Source organism: Siniperca chuatsi, linkage group LG19, assembly GCF_020085105.1.
Source record: "Siniperca chuatsi isolate FFG_IHB_CAS linkage group LG19, ASM2008510v1, whole genome shotgun sequence".
NCBI lineage: Eukaryota > Metazoa > Chordata > Actinopteri > Centrarchiformes > Sinipercidae > Siniperca > Siniperca chuatsi.
In genome coordinates this window covers 16,382,471-16,399,497 of record NC_058060.1, presented here as the reverse complement: position 1 = coordinate 16,399,497, position 17,027 = coordinate 16,382,471, and the positions used below count along the sequence as shown (strand labels likewise).

The following is a 17,027-nucleotide window of genomic DNA, read 5'->3' as shown; positions in this document are numbered from 1 at the left end:
TAATTAAGCTGATAAATGTCTTAATTAACATCTATCTTTAAATGCTCCAAATTGTAATCCTTGGACAGACTGCACAACATAATGTCCTGCATACTACTGTACATATCATGGTGTTAGGGCATTAACATGGCAGATATGGGTGGTTCAGTTAGCCAACTGACATAACAGAAATTTATTATGTGAATATATAGAGTTGATATTTGGCATCTAGACTCTGACCTCATCACTCCCCGCAAGCATTCACCAAGTTCAGCAAAGCAAGAACTGGGGAGCAAAGATAATAAACTTTCCTCTTCACAAGGGAACTTAGTTTCTACATGTGGATGCTGTGGTGGAGCTTGTGAAATGCAACAGATTGATTATATATATATATATATATATATATATATATATATATATATATATATATATATATATATATATATATATATATATATAATATAAAATGGCAATGGAAGCAACAGCCGCCACTTTCTGCATCAGTTTGAAAGCAGAGTTTGCAAATAAGCAGCAGCAGAACAGAGCACAGCGGAGCAAAACTGTGGGTAGTGTGATAGAGCACACAGTCTCTTCTTCAGAAATGATATGCAGCACTGATAAGCAACACATGACCAAATTTAGGACACGGATGTAAGATTAAGGTAGCAATAAATAGCAGAGTAGCAGCAGCGCAAACCACAAAACATGACTTCAGCAATAAAAATCATCATAAGAAGAATATGAGAAGAAAAAAGATTAAAGCAAGCTGTCACATAATAGAGTTGAAATATTTCTCTAATTCTTAGATGAATATGGAGTGTATGTGACAAAGACCATGTTTAGTTCCCAATGAAGTCAACATTACAAGGGAATACCTATGTGAAAAGGCTGTTTGCAAGACAACAGTTACATCCCAAGTATAATACATACATAATACATTAGCATCTCCTATTGACCTCAGCTTGCAGTGAGACATACAGTAAAAAACCATTTCAAAATAACAGCAAAAACGTGGAAGGAATTATGATGCAATACCAATTCAGCTAATAACACTCACAATAGCCAACACAAGAGTATTCATGTTTCACCTCTATGCAAATCAACATCATGTACGCATCATAATTTATAAAATAAAAGCCAAGTTCAGCTAAAACAACACATTAAATCACAATTACTATCTATGCAAACACTGCATATAAGTGGATGGCAGCAGCAGCAAAAGCCAACACATAGGCCAAGCACATCTGTCAGAGAGCAACAGAAAGCAGCTTACATCCAAGCACAGCACCTGAACTGAGACAAGACATCTAGTCACAATATATATTAGCAAAAGCAGCAAGTTCTTACCTTATTAATGAAGTAAAGCAGTCATACCCGGTATCTCAGAGTTTGGCAAGAACCAAACTTCCACAGCAGGGAAAAGAAAACGTCGCTTCCGGTTTGAAGTTGAGGCCGAGGAAGGATTGGATTTACTTCATGGGCCACAAGCAGCAGGATGGAGCACCAAACATTGTTCCTAGCCAAGACGTCCTGAAGCAACGATGATAGGAGTGAGTTAGCTCATGAGCATGAGCTAACAGGTAGCACCAAGTGTTTGTGACATTTTTTTTTGGGGGGGGGGACGCATCATTTCTTCAAGTACAAGAATGGGGGCGGAACGATATTTAAATAGACCGCCTTAATGTACAAGGGTGCGTTCAATATACATACAGTATGTTGCACAAAATAGTGCGTCACCTGTGACTGATGCAGTAATGCTAGCTGTCAGCCTAAACTAGCTTAACAGCATTATTTTCAAACCTTGTATCAACTCAGCAAGCCCCAGTTTGTGCCTCTCCTGTAGGCTATAATCTTTATATTCATGTCAACGAGTCAAAGACCTTGGCAATACCTTAAAAGGAAAACTTGAACAGAGCTTTTTCGCTGCATACATTTGGACCTGTCAAACACAGGTGTATCTAATAACATTATTAATTGCTGCATTACATTGCAATGATTGCTGGAGCATAGACATCCTTGATGTTATTGGTTGCACCTGTGCTTTTCCTGCTAAGTCAAAATGTCTGCTGTTGTGAAACATGAATTCAGGTCTATGGATACAATTCATTTGGGAAGGATGTGGAAAGGAGTCTCAAAGTGAGATTTAAAACATGTACAGACTGGGGAAAAAACAATTAATTAAGACAACATGTCAGTCAGATCCCAAATATGAAGAAGCCTGTCTTGCTCTGCAAACTCTGGCAGTTTGGCAAAGTTTAACTTGCATTTTTCAGCATAAACTAATGAGGAACATGTGAGGAAAGAAAAATGCAGCTCATGTTCTTAATTATTTTAATGAAATTCAACTTGGAACCTTGTCATTAGTTAAAACACAGTCAATTCACACATGGATTTTTGATGGAAACCATGTAAACATGAAGACTATAATTATACAGAGATGACTCAGCTGCTTGTCACTCAGTACTGGTCGGCAGTTTACAGTTTGAGCTCAATCTTCAGACCTCACAGAGTATTGTATTTCTTCAGCAGGTGGCTATGTGATGGTTTGGCATTTTAGTGCCTGTGTTGTTCTGGTGTAAAAGGTCCGCCGTTCCCCGCAGGGCTCTGTGCTACCAGTAATTACCTCAGTCATCAATTCATTCTACTACAGCTTAAGTGCTAACACAGCTAATCTTGTTAGAGTGATTTGATTAGCAAGCACATCGCCCACTATCACACCTCCAGGGTATGAGCACTTGAGATGAATCCTTGTCCTCTTTCAGGTTGTACTCACCCAGAAATGATGTATTATCCAATAGATGATAAATGACCATATTCCTTGGATTTTACTATAGTTGCATCAGATTCCTAATTCTTGCACAACATGAATTTAGAAATAATCTTGGAATGACCATTCATGTGTTGTTGTTTTTTTGTTTTTTTTGAGTGGTTTATGGAGTTCGTTTTCAGGACATGGAGTTTTACTTTGTAAACGCACCAACCACGACCTGAAATAAACATCACCCATCCATTCTAAAAAGGTACGGTCCCATAGGAAATTACATTTCCCAACTAATCTTCTCCCCCCCAGATCTCCATTTTTAAATCATCAACATCTGTTTCTGCTTGTACACGAGGAGTGTAAATCAATGTTGTAGTGCGGGGTGTTGCAACAACATCCTGTCCCTACTGAGAATTATTTGTTTTGTGGAAAATACAGTGCAGATTCGTAGCTTGATACAGAACTCTCTCCATACTTCCTAAGAGGTCTTGTGGGTCAGATTTAGATTGTTGATAATTCTCGTGGCAGCGAGGCCAAGACCGTGCAGACGATTTGATACCATACAGCAGCTCATTGCTGTGACAGGATACGCAATAAGATAACATTCGCCTAATGGATGATTCTTATCATTCAAGACATAATGGAGCCTGATCATAATCCCCTGGAGGTGTAAATGGTTCTGTTGCTGTGTTTCAGACAAAGTGAGATACTGTCCTTCTCTCTGCAATCTGCCCTTCCTGAAAAATGACAGGTATAAAGACTGAAGAGCACTCTGTTGCATGTGTTTTCAAAAAGAGCTTTGTACCTGTTGCCTTTTGACCCTGTGTGACCTCCAAGATGCTGTGAGCCATAGAAAGCATGGTAAATGTGATTGTTCTCAAATGACTTGGTCATATATGCAAAAGCCACCAAACAGGACCCCCACTTAGCCCACACTTAAGTGTTTGTTTTTCTTTCCTTGTTTGTCTTTAACCTAGGTGATGACTTTCTTCACCCTCAACGCTGCGGACACTGACACTGAGAAGATTTAGCGGATGACAGCCACAGCGCCTCATCCATCACTATCCATCTCCATGACAGTTGCGATAGCTGCTTTGGACTGAGGCGGCGAGGTGAGGATGTGACCCACTTCTCAAAACCTGTCTTGAGAAAGAGAAGAATAGTGAGAGACAAATATCTTTAGTGCCTAGGTGCATCTGATGGATGTTTGCAGTTGCTAAAAATAGAAATCCCTTCTTATTACAGCTGGATTACACAACCGTACAGTGTGCAGGTTTGAACTTCTTCCATTTTGCACCAATCAAATTCTTTCATTGCATGTGAAATTATTCTTTGTAGTACAGTTTTACCAGTCACATTCATCAGTAAGTGCCTCAATCACACTTAAATAGCTTCAGCAAAGCCATCTTTACCACAGTCCGGTCAGCCTGACACACATGCACAACAATACATCCACCTTTGACAAATGAGTGATAGCTGAATCACACTTGAAAACGGGAAATGCTCTTAGAAAGTCCAGCAAGGAGTGAAAGAAAAGCAGCAACCCAAGTCTCTGGCTCCACCCCGCCAATTTCCCCCCTCTCCGAGCCCCTGATACATCCTAATCCAAGCCAAGGGCGAGCTCGTGGCAGCTATTAATACAGTGTGTCGACAGGTCCAATCACAATGAGAGCCTGGCCATTCCTTTCATGTGCAGAGGACAAGGGACAGGGGACTGTCATAGGATGAGAGATGATCGCTGGTGGAGGAAGAGAGGTGATCGAGATGTTAAAGTAAGATTATTCAAAAGGCTGTCTATGCGAGTGTGCATGTGTGTGTCTGGTTAATTAAACTGTAACGCTGAATTGAACACCCTTAAAAGATCATGCAACAGGCCTAGATTTGGTGCTTTAATCATCTCTACCTGCCAAAAGCAGCAATACATTTCACATGAAAGAGAAGGTGAGTGATTAAAAGCAGACATTAAGAGAGAGGGGAAGAGAGATGGTGCTCGGGGAGTAGGATGGAAAGAGGGGAAGAGGAGGGGAGGAGGAGGCAGAGGAGAGGTGCTATTGTGTAAGATCTTGTGTGTTTGTTTGTGTGTGTGCAGGCTGTGCTGAGAGACATGGGCTAGGACAATACATAGCTGACTGGCTCTAATATAATTCATTCATCATTGTAGTGTGTGTGTGAGAGAGAGAGAGAGAGAGAGAGAGTAGTGGGGGTGTTAGTGTGTTTGTGTGTCAGACGGTATTCCTGCTCGTCTCGCTCCACCAGTTAAGTTAAATCAGAGGCAGTCACTGGCACACTGCGGTGGTCTCTCTATCTCTCTGTCTGTCTGTCCTGCTCTGAAAGCATCAACAGCCTCCTGGTTCAGCACCACAGGTAAGAGCTCACATTACCTCATTCTCAGGAAGATGTTTTACCAACTTTAAAAAGTAAATAAATTGGCAGTTTAGGTCTATAAACTCTTTAAATTGAACTTTCTGTAACAGCCTCTCTCATTGGATAAACTAATCTGAACTTGTTACGGCTGCTTTTAGGCGTGTCTAATGTTCCAGCACCAGCACAAAAAGGTTTCTGTGCATATTTATCTTGTAATCCCTTTTGTTGAAAATCGCTGATATTACCTTGGGAACACATGTAGCGAATGCAAAGGACAAAATGACATACTGGATGTATTCACTGACTTGATCGGTGCTACCTGTTGTTGCTGTTTGTTCAGGTTGTTCATGTGAAAGTCCTGTGTGTGCAGTAGTTAAAACAACTACTGTATCTGTGCAGTATGGATGGGAAGAATCCAGAACTGGATTATGCAACCTATACGAAGAGAAGGATGACGTCTATCGTAAAGTTTACATTGTCTCATGGGCCCATAGAGAATTGGATCCACTTCCTGATAAACAGTAGCCCTGCACTACCTAAAAATCCTAGAATTGAATCTCAAAACAGGCAGGAAAAAAGGGGAGATGGTGAAGAAAACAGGCTGGCTGTGGAAGTGCCGGTGGCATATTTCTTAAAATACAGAACAGGAAATGAATGTAAGCTTTACAGGCTGAAGTTTGTGCTGTTTAATTGAGCGCAGTTTTATAAACAGAAAAATGTAGACATGGTTTCTGAAGCCAATATTTCCATTAGCTCCTCTCCTGCCAGCAGAAGTCAAGCACTCCTTTAATTCATGGACACTGTTACTCTCTCTCTCTCACTCACACACCCACACACACACACACACACACACACACACACACACACACGCATTCTTAATCAAAAGCTTCTGTTCTTTCTCTTTCTGAACATATGCACATATTTTAAATGGAGAACTGTGTAGGTTTGGTGCAATTTTTTTTAAAACAATGCAATGAACTTCATTGCAGGGCACCATTAAACTTAACATTTAAGAGATCTTTAGTGAGTTTACTCTTGGTCAAGTTTCCTACTTCAAAAACTCTTCAGCTGAAGTGACACCGTGTAAGTTGAGACAGAGGAGGAAGTGAGTTGTAGGAGGCTACGGTTGAGGTGCGCCACACTTTTAGACACCCATATTATTACTCTACAAGGAGCAATTGTGACAAATTCAGCTGTGATGCCATGTTAAGACTGCTATTTGTTGGTGGTAGGTAGCTGGGTATTACATTTGTATTCCTGTAACATGTTTGAAGGTACAGCAACGGGAAGTATCCGTTGTAACGTTCTGTTGACCGAACAGACCTGAAACAAGGCCTAAACAAGAGGATGATCATGAGGTGGGTGGCTAAGGTGCTGTGTTCCCAGTAAGATGAACCTCACTTCATAATGGGCAGATATAAATCATTAACTCCATCAACCAGACATTTTAGTGGCTCTCTCTAAGGGCAGCCAGATGGTGGTGCTCATGTCAGAGCAGCTGGGTGCTCAGGCTGAGGGCACCCTCAGATAGCTCTGTTGATGGGAACCACGATTCTATTCAAGCTCAGTCCAACTCAGCTGTGATTTTAACTTTTCTAGGTTTAGCTTTTTAAGAAAATCCCATGATCCCAGGAAGACGCTGCATTTTCATACCCCGAAATAGGATTAGAAATGGAATGTTGCTACTTCAGTGTCATTCAGGAGTCAGCCTCTGCATTGTGGGGCAAAAATATCCCCAAACTTCCTCCTAAGCCTGATTTTATCATTCATTGTAAGCAGCTGTGTGTTTGCAAACAGTGCAGGTCCTGCCGGTCCATTGTCTTGTCTGAGAGGATGCAGCTTGCTCGTAGACCTTGTGAAGTAGGTGTACACCTTCCTGTCTGTGGTCACCCAGGGTTTATGGCTGTCATTCAGTAATGTACCATCTCACTCCGATCTATAGCTCACTGGACACGGCCACACTAAATCACCTGCTTCTAAGTCACCTTCTGTCCGTGCCATCTCACCTTTATTATGGGGCTCACTTACATGCAGCAATAACTTTCAGCCTTGTTTATATTGACTCCCCACACACGTCCCCTCACCTTGAGCATCGCTCTCATGGAAAAATACTGGTGGTTGAAATGCCAACCGTACCATTAATGGTAAAAGGTGTCGATTTTTCTCCCATATTTCCATTTGTGGTCATCAGAAATCTTCTTAGCATCAAGAGATTGTCTTAAATGGTTTTAAATCCCTAACTGTGAAAGTGATACGTGTTTTGTCGCTCTCCTCTGTGTAGTTTAAATTTACAGCCACCCACTGTTATAATCATTAAAGAAGGAAAACACATGTACAGTAAATCCAAGCAATGACATCTGTGTTGGTGCTTTACCCTACCTAACACACCAGGGTCTGTGCAGGAAACTCGCAGAGATATTTCATTATTCTGTTGCCTTTGGCACCCACACATCCACACTCAACAATCCCCACATCTGCAACCGATACGGTTGTTGCTTTAGTGCACTGAGGGGTTTTTTCAATTCATCTACTGAAACCTGGTGGAAAATGAGGAGATCTTTGACTTGGAGATAAAATAGTTCTACTGGAAGGGCTCAGACTGTCTTAATGCCAACCACAGGGCAATAGGAATGCAGATAGGGAAGGTTTTAAAAAGTGCATTCAATTGTAGTCCACAGTAGCTGTAAGAGCAACAGCAGCAACTGGATTTCTGCAAAAGCAAAAATCCAGTATTTTATATATGGACTAGCAGAGGTAAATCCAAATTTGTCAATACGTTTTCTATCATGATATCACTGTACTGTGTCAGCCGTGAGATGGAATAGAGTAAAATCTTGAAGCTAGAATGCCATCTTGTGGCAAGACACCTGCTTAGTTTAGTCAAACTGCTAATCAGAAGATTTCCACTTCTATTGTGGCAGCTTATATAGTAGTTTTATTCATTTTATCTGTATTATACAAAATAGTCAACCTCATATTCTAAAAAACATAAAATTGTTGTTTTTATTATCTATATATGCCATTTGCCCACTTCTGAGCTCCAAATTCACAGCATGTTTTCCCCTGGCATCTGTCATTTTCATGTAATTAGTAACAGAAACTATCTTTGCAGCTATGGTAATAGTATACATCAGGCTTATGCTAACATTATTACAACAGCCCCACTAATGATGCTCACTAAGCTATTCTATTAAACATAAAGACTCTCAACAAAGGAGAGAATTTTTTTTTTTTTATTCCCATTTCACATTCTGCTTGTACAAATGAAGCAAAAACTACCCCCGAGGCAAATTTTCCGCAGCACGCAGGTTTGATTTTCTCACAGAGCAAAGTTTCCACAGAGCCGAATCCCTGCTGTCCTGTTTGTTTAGGTGTGTGCTGATTAGAAGTTCTCATGCTGGGTACAATGTATCTCTGCACACCAAGGGTTTGAAACGTGACATGTCTTTTACAGTGACTGGAGCCTCAACCCTCTCTTTCTCTCGCCTCCCAGCTCCCTCAGTACCTCAGTGTTTAATGGTGTTGTTATCCAAGCTCGCACTTTGCCATGCAGTCTTCATTAACACAGGTCGTAACGCAAGGCATAAATGTTCTCCTTCCGGGTGCTGACAGTCCACCCAGATGGACGGACCATTTGATAAAACACTGTACAGTTTTACTGTTGCCATTCATTAGCCAAGAGACGATTTAAAGGAGAAGGGAGAATGCTATCTGAATAATGATGTTTCAAAGTGCATTTTTGGAATATTGAATAACGTATAACATCTGTTTTTCATGGCTTCTTATTTTACAGAAATAACAAAGCGTCAGGATGGCTTTAATGTGCAGGTCTTTAACGAGCTGGTGTAGGGTGAGCACTTTCATGGGTGCTCATGTGGATTAGCGTTTATGGGCCATGCCAGCGGTAATGATGGCTCTTCCCCTAGACTGCCTGTGACATTTTTGTTGTTTCTTTTATAGGACTCGCTGAGGCCCTCGCCCAAGGCCTGTATCAGTCACCACAGACGCACCCTGCCGACAAGGCCCCCTGTTTAAAAGTCCCAGGATCTGGCATTAAAAAGAGAAAATGCAGAATATAACGGCAGGAGCGACAGAAGGGATAGCTCTGACATGCGGGATGTCTGGAAGCCATGAAATCATCTTCAGCCTGGTACCCATCGTCTACGGCTGTAACTTTGTCATCGGCATTGTCGGAAACAGTATGGTGGTGGCTGTCATCTACTGCTACTTGAAGCTCAAGACGGTGGCCAACATTTTTGTACTCAATCTTGCTGTTTCTGACCTCACCTTCCTCATCACTCTGCCCATGTGGGCCATCTTCACCGCCACGGGCTATCACTGGCCCTTTGGAGGATTCCTGTGCAAGGCCAGTGCAGGGCTGGTGATTTTTAACCTCTACACCAGCATCTTCTTCCTCACAGCGCTCAGCATTGACCGTTATCTTGCTATCGTCCACCCAGTGCGATCACGCAGGTTCCGCACTGTGGTGTACGCACATATCACCTGTGTGGTGATCTGGCTTTTTGCCTTTGTGCTTAGTGTGCCCACTGCCCTGACCAGGGATATCCACAACATCACAAACTCTAATACTACAGTGTGTGGCATTCTGCACCCGAACATTGAAAATGCCATGAGGTTGAAAGAGCTCCTGCTGGCCATCAGCCTGATGAAAAGCCTGCTGGGCTTCCTGGTGCCCTTCGTCATCATCATCACCTGTTACTGCCTCATCGGACGGGCGTTGCTGGGAGCAAGACACATCCAGAAAAGCTCCCGTTCCCGGGATGACGAGGTGCTGCGCATGCTTGCAGCAGCTGTCCTGGCCTTCTTCCTATGCTGGGTGCCCCATCAGGTGTTCCACTTAATGCAGGTGCTCACCCAGCTGATACTGGTGGAGAACTGTGCCATGCTGGAAATCATTGACACCGCCATGCCCTTCACCATCTGCATTGCCTACTTCAACAGCTGCGTTAACCCTATTGTGTATGGCTTTGTTGGGCGCAACTTTCGCAAAAACTTACTGCGTCTGCTGCGCTGCACACCAGGAAGAGCTACAGGGCCTCACCCGAGCATCAGCTCCAAGGTGAGCGCCCTCTCTTTTCGTGCCTCTGAGTCACTGAGCCTCACGGCCAAAAGTAAGGCCTCCTCTGATGTTAAATGAAAAACATTAAATAAAGAGGGTACAAGTTCACTCTCCCCGCTCTTTTGATCTGTGATTAAGGGGCCGGGGATGGAGACATTCCATCCTTTTAAAACCCCAACTGTATCACCAAGCACTGAACCATGCAGAATGGTTGAAATGTTGTATTCATGTCCCTCTGTGAGTAAGTCCAAGAGACATTCACTACCTTGTGCAATGCTTATCTGCAGAATAATTATTCATAAACCATATGAATGTCACACATGTCACACAGCACTAATGCTTGACACATTCATATGCTGGCAAATGTTTCTCTCCAAGCCTGTGTAATGAATGTGAAGTTTGAAAAAAATCTGGTGAAGTAAAAAGAAATCCAGCAATTAACTATATCAATAGAGTATTGCCCTGCTAGAAAAGACCATACATAATTACAGATCGCATATCCCATTATTTATATAAGATATGCATGTACTGCAGGATTTTGTTGCCATTGTGCCTTAAAGATACAGTACAGTAATATATTGTCCAGTGATAATCGTTTTGTGTGCTCAGCAGGTCTTTCACCAGTTGGAACAGTGATCATGTGCTCAGCAAAGATGCCAAAGCTACAAAAACAAAAATCATAAACCACCCATGCATGCTCTGCCAGCAGCTATATATATGGAACAATTGGAAAAGTGCAGCAAAAATGTGATGTAAGTTTATATCAACTAATAACATATTTGACTAAGATACCTAGTGCCTGTATGCTACATGTGGTAATGTCAAATTATGTGCTCCTTGTGAAAATGTATAAAAAGTGTTTGCATAATAAGACAGAAATGCTGAAATGTCCAACACTCCAGGTAGGGTGATCATTGTTAATATGTCTGTTGGTTGTCTTTGTGGTATTTAAACATGTTGATAGATTTTTGTTTTCCAACTCTGTAAGTGTACAGTTTGTGAATATATGAAAATATGAATAAAATGAAAAAATCCACAGTCCTAAGTTGATTTTTTTATTACCTCATGATAAAAAGAGACAAATCATCCTGATTCGTCATGAAAACGTGTCATCAGTTACCAAAACATCCAGAAACAGTTGATCTGAGATTAAGTAACTATTAGGAATCAAAATCAAGTGATCTTAGCTCAAAGTTTCCCCAAGCACCTCCTGCATCTATTAATCATTGACTATGTATCACGCAGGCCCCTGTTCATCCACGTAGCACCTAGAGATCTTTTTGGGAGGATGTATGAAATGTTGCTGCATCACAGATGGGGATTGGTGGATTGGCAGCGGGTCTGTGTTATAAGAGCTGTCAAGGGGTGAAATCAGCTTCACTTCCAACATGAGGGTCCTCCTGCTTTTTGGATTGGTGGCTGTTGCCCTGGCTGACATCACTCGCTTCGAGGGGTAAATCTCTAGTCTTAGTTAAAGCAAAAAGAAATTATATTTCTACCAGTTATGTGTAACACTGTTGCTATAAAAATGTCTAAATTAAACTAAACATGACTTTGCATTAAGTTATGGACTGATGCAAGCACGATGACATACTGCACTATGACTTATAACCTGTTTGCTATGTATTAGAGGACAGTATTTTGCCAATATTAACTAGTGATCCAAGTGAGTACAGTATGAGGCAGCATTCTGGTTCAATGTAATTAGCCTATTAATTGAAAGTATGTCAATTTCAATATTTGTGACCTTTGGTAAACCATTTGTTAAAGCAAGAGGTTGTCATGTTTATGAAACAGGTCTTTTTCAACATTTGTCCTCAGACAAAATGACAGACTCCTTTGCTCAAAAGCACTTCAGCAATACTGTACATTGTTAGTAACATGGCTCAAATCAGTAACCCTTCAACTGCTATAAGGCCTCCCAAAAACCATTCGCCCACTCTAGCTTTATGCAGCTGCAATTCAATTTATACAAACTGTTTAGTGAAATTGGTTAAGAGGTGGAATTTAACATGCATAAAACAGAAGAAAACAGTTATTGGGTAAATCCTCTTACAGATTGTGGAGGGCAAATTATGCAACAGGGTGGCTTTAACATTTAAGGATGTTGTTTAAAGATACTACCCAGCAAATGCTACATGGCACACATTAAATAACACACTAAACACACAATCTCTTTGTTTAATTCTTGTGAAAGGTTTGCATTTTCCACATGTTTGTGTCTCACAAGAACTAAGCCCAGTAATGTGAAACAAAAAACTGCAGCTATTGTACTGTATTTGTGGTCTCTCTTTTTTTTTTTTCACTAGAGAGAAAGTCTTCCGTCTGAAGCCTGTGCTTGATGAGCATGTGACCCTCATTAAGGAACTGGCTAAGAGCATCGAGGTACCTTGCTGCCTTCTGTCTCACACACACACACACCTTATAAAGCTGTCCTCACTCACTACAGGAGTTTAATTGGTTTGCTAATGGTGAAAGAGGCTAAATTGGACCTACTTTTAGGGTCTCTCTGTTAATTCACTTAATGCCTGTTCAGATATGCAAATCATGTCTAATTTCACCATTTTTTCTTGAATGCTTAGATCAAATATTGTCTATATTTGCTGGTTCCTTGGCATCTCATATTCACTTCAAAATAAGAATTTCTTTCAGCTCATCACAGTTTGTCAAATGAGAGGCTGAAATGCTGTATTCAGATTTCATATCTGAATATCTCAACATGCTCAAGTGTTTGGCTTTGGCGCCATCTGCAGGTTGACTTCTGGAGCCCCGAGAGCTCTGAGCTGGTGACCATCGACATTGATGTGGACATCCGTGTGCCTGCCATCTACCTCGATATGGTGTACACCATCCTGCAGCAGAATGACATAGAGCACGAGTAGGTCACTAGAGAAAGATGCTAAATAAAAGCATATATTTGATTTCCACTTAATCAGTACTTATGAAATTAAAACATCTTAAACACTAGGTTTTATTTTTTTTACATATGTTTCAACACTTTTTAAATGAATCCCTCTTCAGGGTCCTTATTGAGGATCTGCAGGCTGCTGTTGATGCCCAGGCTGACAACAAGATCTCTCCCAGAGCCCACAGCTACACCAAGTACAACAGCTGGGACATAGTAAGAGGCAAAAAGACCATCAGTCACAATCTATACCCTGACTTGTCTGTTTTTTCCTGTTCTTATTTGTTCTCCCTTTAATTTCAGGTCCAGTCCTGGATCGCCTCCATTTCCTCCTCCAACCCTAATCTGATCAGCAAGCAGGTGATTGGAAGCACCTACGAGGGACGCCCCATGACCATTCTCAAGGTATTTCGAAGCTTATCTGCTATATCAGTCCCTCAAATAGAAGACTTTCAGATACATATACCACCAATTACATCTAACAAATGTGTTGTGATTACTTTTAACATCCACAGCTTGGTAAAAAGTCCAGCTCCACCAAGCCCGCTATCTTCATGGATTGTGGTATCCATGCCAGAGAGTGGATCTCTCCTGCTTTCTGCCAGTGGTTTGTCAAGGAGGTAAGTCCTGGATGGACTGGGCAAGCATTTATACACAGGCTACCTCCGATTACAGCACAGATTTTTTTCCCAATCTCTGGCTCTGTAGGCTCTGTCCACTTATGGCAGTGATTCTCAGATGACCAGCCTGCTCGATCAGATGGACGTCTTTGTTCTACCCGTCTTTAACATTGATGGCTACGACTACACCCACAAGAGCGTATGTTACAACTTCAAACCTTAAGTTTATAGTCTAACCTAATAGAGACCTGTCCTGTTTATCCTAAAGAATTCGTTGATTTGTTAAATGCACGTCTGACATGTTTTATGTTTTGTTGACTTCGGGACTTTAGAACAGGATGTGGAGGAAAACTCGCTCCAGGAAATCTGGATCCAGCTGCATTGGAGCCGATCCCAACAGGAACTTCAACGCTGGCTGGTGCAGTAAGTGTGACATAAACATGGTTATATCTTAAAGGAGTACTGCAGCAATTTTATATTGCACTTACGTAAAGATAGGGGCCTTATGTGAAACAGATCAAAAAAAGAATGGCCAAAATCTGTGCAGCAGAGGCCGAGATATCTTGACTTTTAGTGCCTAGAGTCACACCCCAAAAACTTTGAATCCTACATTTCCCATAATGCAACTAGGTAGCATCTTTCATTAGACTAGTAAACACCCACATCTTTCAAACTCCACATCTTCAGTTTGTCACGCAGGCTTTCTGTAAAAATTTGATACATTTGTGGTCTCAAGCTGAAACAGAGGTCACTGATGACAGCATTATGACATCATGAGGGTTTTAGAAAAGTCCCTCCAGAGCCACAGACGACATTATACAACAGTTTTCACAGGCTGTCTAGTACTTCTCATGACAAGTGAATTGAACTTCATGTGTGCAATCGATGAAGGGCACCTTCAAGCATGTCACAATGCATTTGAAGACGTAAAAAATGTATCTATTAATGGTTTTCCCCAATGTAATTTTCATTACAGCCATTGGAGCCTCGAGCAACCCCTGCAGCGACACCTTCTGTGGGTACACTCTTGAGTCTGAGATCGAGGTCAAGAATGTTGCTGACTTCATCCGCAGGAACAAGTCCATCCTCAAGGCCTACATCACCATCCACTCCTACTCCCAGCTGCTGCTCTTCCCCTACTCCTACACCTATGAGCTGGCTGCACACCACAGTGAGCTGGTAAGTGATCATAATCTGCCATAAAGGGTGTACATTCAGCTGAATAAGGACGGTGACTATATTAACTAACATGCATGGTCACAATGACTGTATAATTATTCATCATGGCAGTGTCACATGCATCGCTATAGTGCAGCAGCCTTGTGTATACAGCCTTGCTGGAAGAATAATAACAATAGATTAACTGCATCAGATATAGGTATGTTAAATTTTGGCTCAATCTGGCTCTTCATATAATAATAAACATCAAACAAGTATCAAAGGTAGTCACCATATGGATTATATTGACAGCAGATTTGGAAATCACTAATTTGCTGAATTTTTTAAAAATGTCTATCATGGGGAACATTTCCAGTAAGGCGTGCATCTCAATTCAAAGAATAGCAGCAAATCAAAACTTTCAGAACAAAGGGTCTTATATAATATGAATATAATAGAAACTGACTATAATATCTCTAAAGGTGTTTCAAAAAGCTTAAGCAAGAATTCAGACTCTTATCTAAAGGCCACACTTAGCTGCTGCAAATCATTTACTCCCTGCTCATATGCCTCATTCTCATGGCTCTTTTACCTCTCACTGGGGTGTCTGAGTGCTGCACAGTTAACACTCACACCCCTGCTCCAGATCTCACACTAACTGAGGCAGATCACACGTCTCTGCCTCTCTATTACTCTTGTAATTTAAGCTCTCTACTGACACTTTACAGAACAAAAAGAACTCCGGGGATCTGTCATAACTCATCTGTTCTCCCAGAAATATCATTTCCTGCTTGTGCATTTCTCTGGGGTTTTCATTTCCTGTCACTGAAGCTTTTTACTACTTTCTGTAATATCAGTAAACATTTTTTGTTTGAGCTAGTGCAGTGGATGGTGGATGCTATAAAAATATATTAATTCATTAAACTCAGTTGTTTTGCTGATACAACCTTACTTGGTCTGGTATGACCAGTATCTTATGGTGGCTAATGTTAGCTACTATTAGCTAACTTTAATGAGATATTGCTGTGTAATTGGCACATGCTATCTAATGCTGTCTGAAGTTTGTAAATTCAGGAGTAAAACAGGTTCAGATTTATCAAAGTATTCAGGAATATACATGAATATATTTGTACTTTATGTGCTCAGAAACCTTCTGATTGGTCCTTTAATACATCTGACTTGTGTTTCTTCTCTATATTGTAGCTGAAGGTTGCTGAGGGGGCCTCTGCTGCTCTGCGTAGTCTGTATGGTACTCACTACACCAGTGGACCCGGTGCTACAACCATCTGTAAGTGGGCCTACAGCCAATTTTGCAGCTGCATTTGTCTCCATGGGGAAATAGTGTATTGAGAGGAAACTTGATAGTCTATTTTTACGCCTCTAATACATGCATCATGATATGTTTACAATGCACAAACTTTCTTTTGAGAGGTATGGCCTCTAGAGGCAACAAAAGGCAATGACTTATCATGAGAGAAAGCTATTTCTAGTAAACAAAGGATTTAGCTTGGGCCCCTGAAAGCAGTATTTGTATGAAAACACATCCAGGCTGTCCCAGGTCATCAGCAAATCCCACTCTAAATAACCCCCCTTTCCTTATCTGCCCTCAGACCCCGCTGCTGGAGGCTCTGACGACTGGGCCTACGACCTGGGAGTGAAGTATTCCTATACCTTCGAGTTGCGTGACACTGGTCGTTATGGCTTCCTGCTGCCCGAGTCTCAGATCAAGCCCACATGCGAGGAGACCATGCTGGCCGTCAAGTACATTGCCGCCTACGTGCAGAAGAACCTCTATTAAAGAGCGGAACTGCCAGGACCCCTGCCAACTCAGCTCCTCTGTACCAGCCCCCAACCCCTCCAATCTCTCAGCCATCTCCAGTCGGTATCCATGGATACAAGCACCACCCGCCATGTTTCCTTGCTGTGCTTGACAGAATGTCAAGATGAGTGCAAACAATAAAATCAATGATCCATCCCCACATGCTGAATCAATTTTTTATGTGTATATGATAATATAGTGTCTGATGGACTGGGCCTTTGTCATTTGTGTGAACAACACAACCAAACAGGGATGTATTGTGAATAAAATAATGCTTACACTTTACAGCCCATCACTAATAGGCCAGAAAACTTGTCTGCTTCATTCATGGTCCAAGAAAA

The 17,027-nt window shown here is 41.5% G+C and overlaps 2 protein-coding genes across 6 annotated transcripts; both read left to right on the top strand.

The window, feature by feature from the left end:
- The first annotated feature begins 3,717 nt into the window (after positions 1-3,717).
- On the top strand, positions 3,718-11,225 carry agtr1b (angiotensin II receptor, type 1b). 4 transcript variants are annotated; one of them, XM_044176632.1, is made up of 3 exons: positions 4,770-5,104; positions 9,065-10,184; positions 10,797-11,225. In XM_044176632.1, the coding sequence occupies exons 2-3, from the start codon at positions 9,171-9,173 to the stop codon at positions 10,818-10,820; spliced, it is 1,038 nt and encodes a 345-aa protein (XP_044032567.1). In that variant the 5' UTR covers positions 4,770-5,104; positions 9,065-9,170; the 3' UTR covers positions 10,821-11,225. The 4 variants fall into 4 exon arrangements, with proteins under 4 accessions (XP_044032566.1, XP_044032565.1, XP_044032567.1 ...); XM_044176631.1 differs by lacking the exon at positions 4,770-5,104 and adding an exon at positions 3,718-3,852 and having other exon boundaries at positions 9,065-11,225; XM_044176630.1 differs by lacking the exon at positions 4,770-5,104 and adding an exon at positions 4,378-4,512 and having other exon boundaries at positions 9,065-11,225.
- On the top strand, positions 4,388-16,846 carry cpb1 (carboxypeptidase B1 (tissue)). 2 transcript variants are annotated; one of them, XM_044176628.1, is made up of 11 exons: positions 4,388-4,512; positions 12,494-12,569; positions 12,938-13,062; positions 13,206-13,305; positions 13,393-13,494; positions 13,605-13,709; positions 13,798-13,908; positions 14,042-14,132; positions 14,686-14,888; positions 16,071-16,155; positions 16,478-16,846. In XM_044176628.1, the coding sequence occupies exons 1-11, from the start codon at positions 4,472-4,474 to the stop codon at positions 16,663-16,665; spliced, it is 1,227 nt and encodes a 408-aa protein (XP_044032563.1). In that variant the 5' UTR covers positions 4,388-4,471; the 3' UTR covers positions 16,666-16,846. The 2 variants fall into 2 exon arrangements, with proteins under 2 accessions (XP_044032563.1, XP_044032562.1); XM_044176627.1 differs by lacking the exon at positions 4,388-4,512 and adding an exon at positions 11,495-11,637.
- Positions 16,847-17,027: the final 181 nt, after the last annotated feature.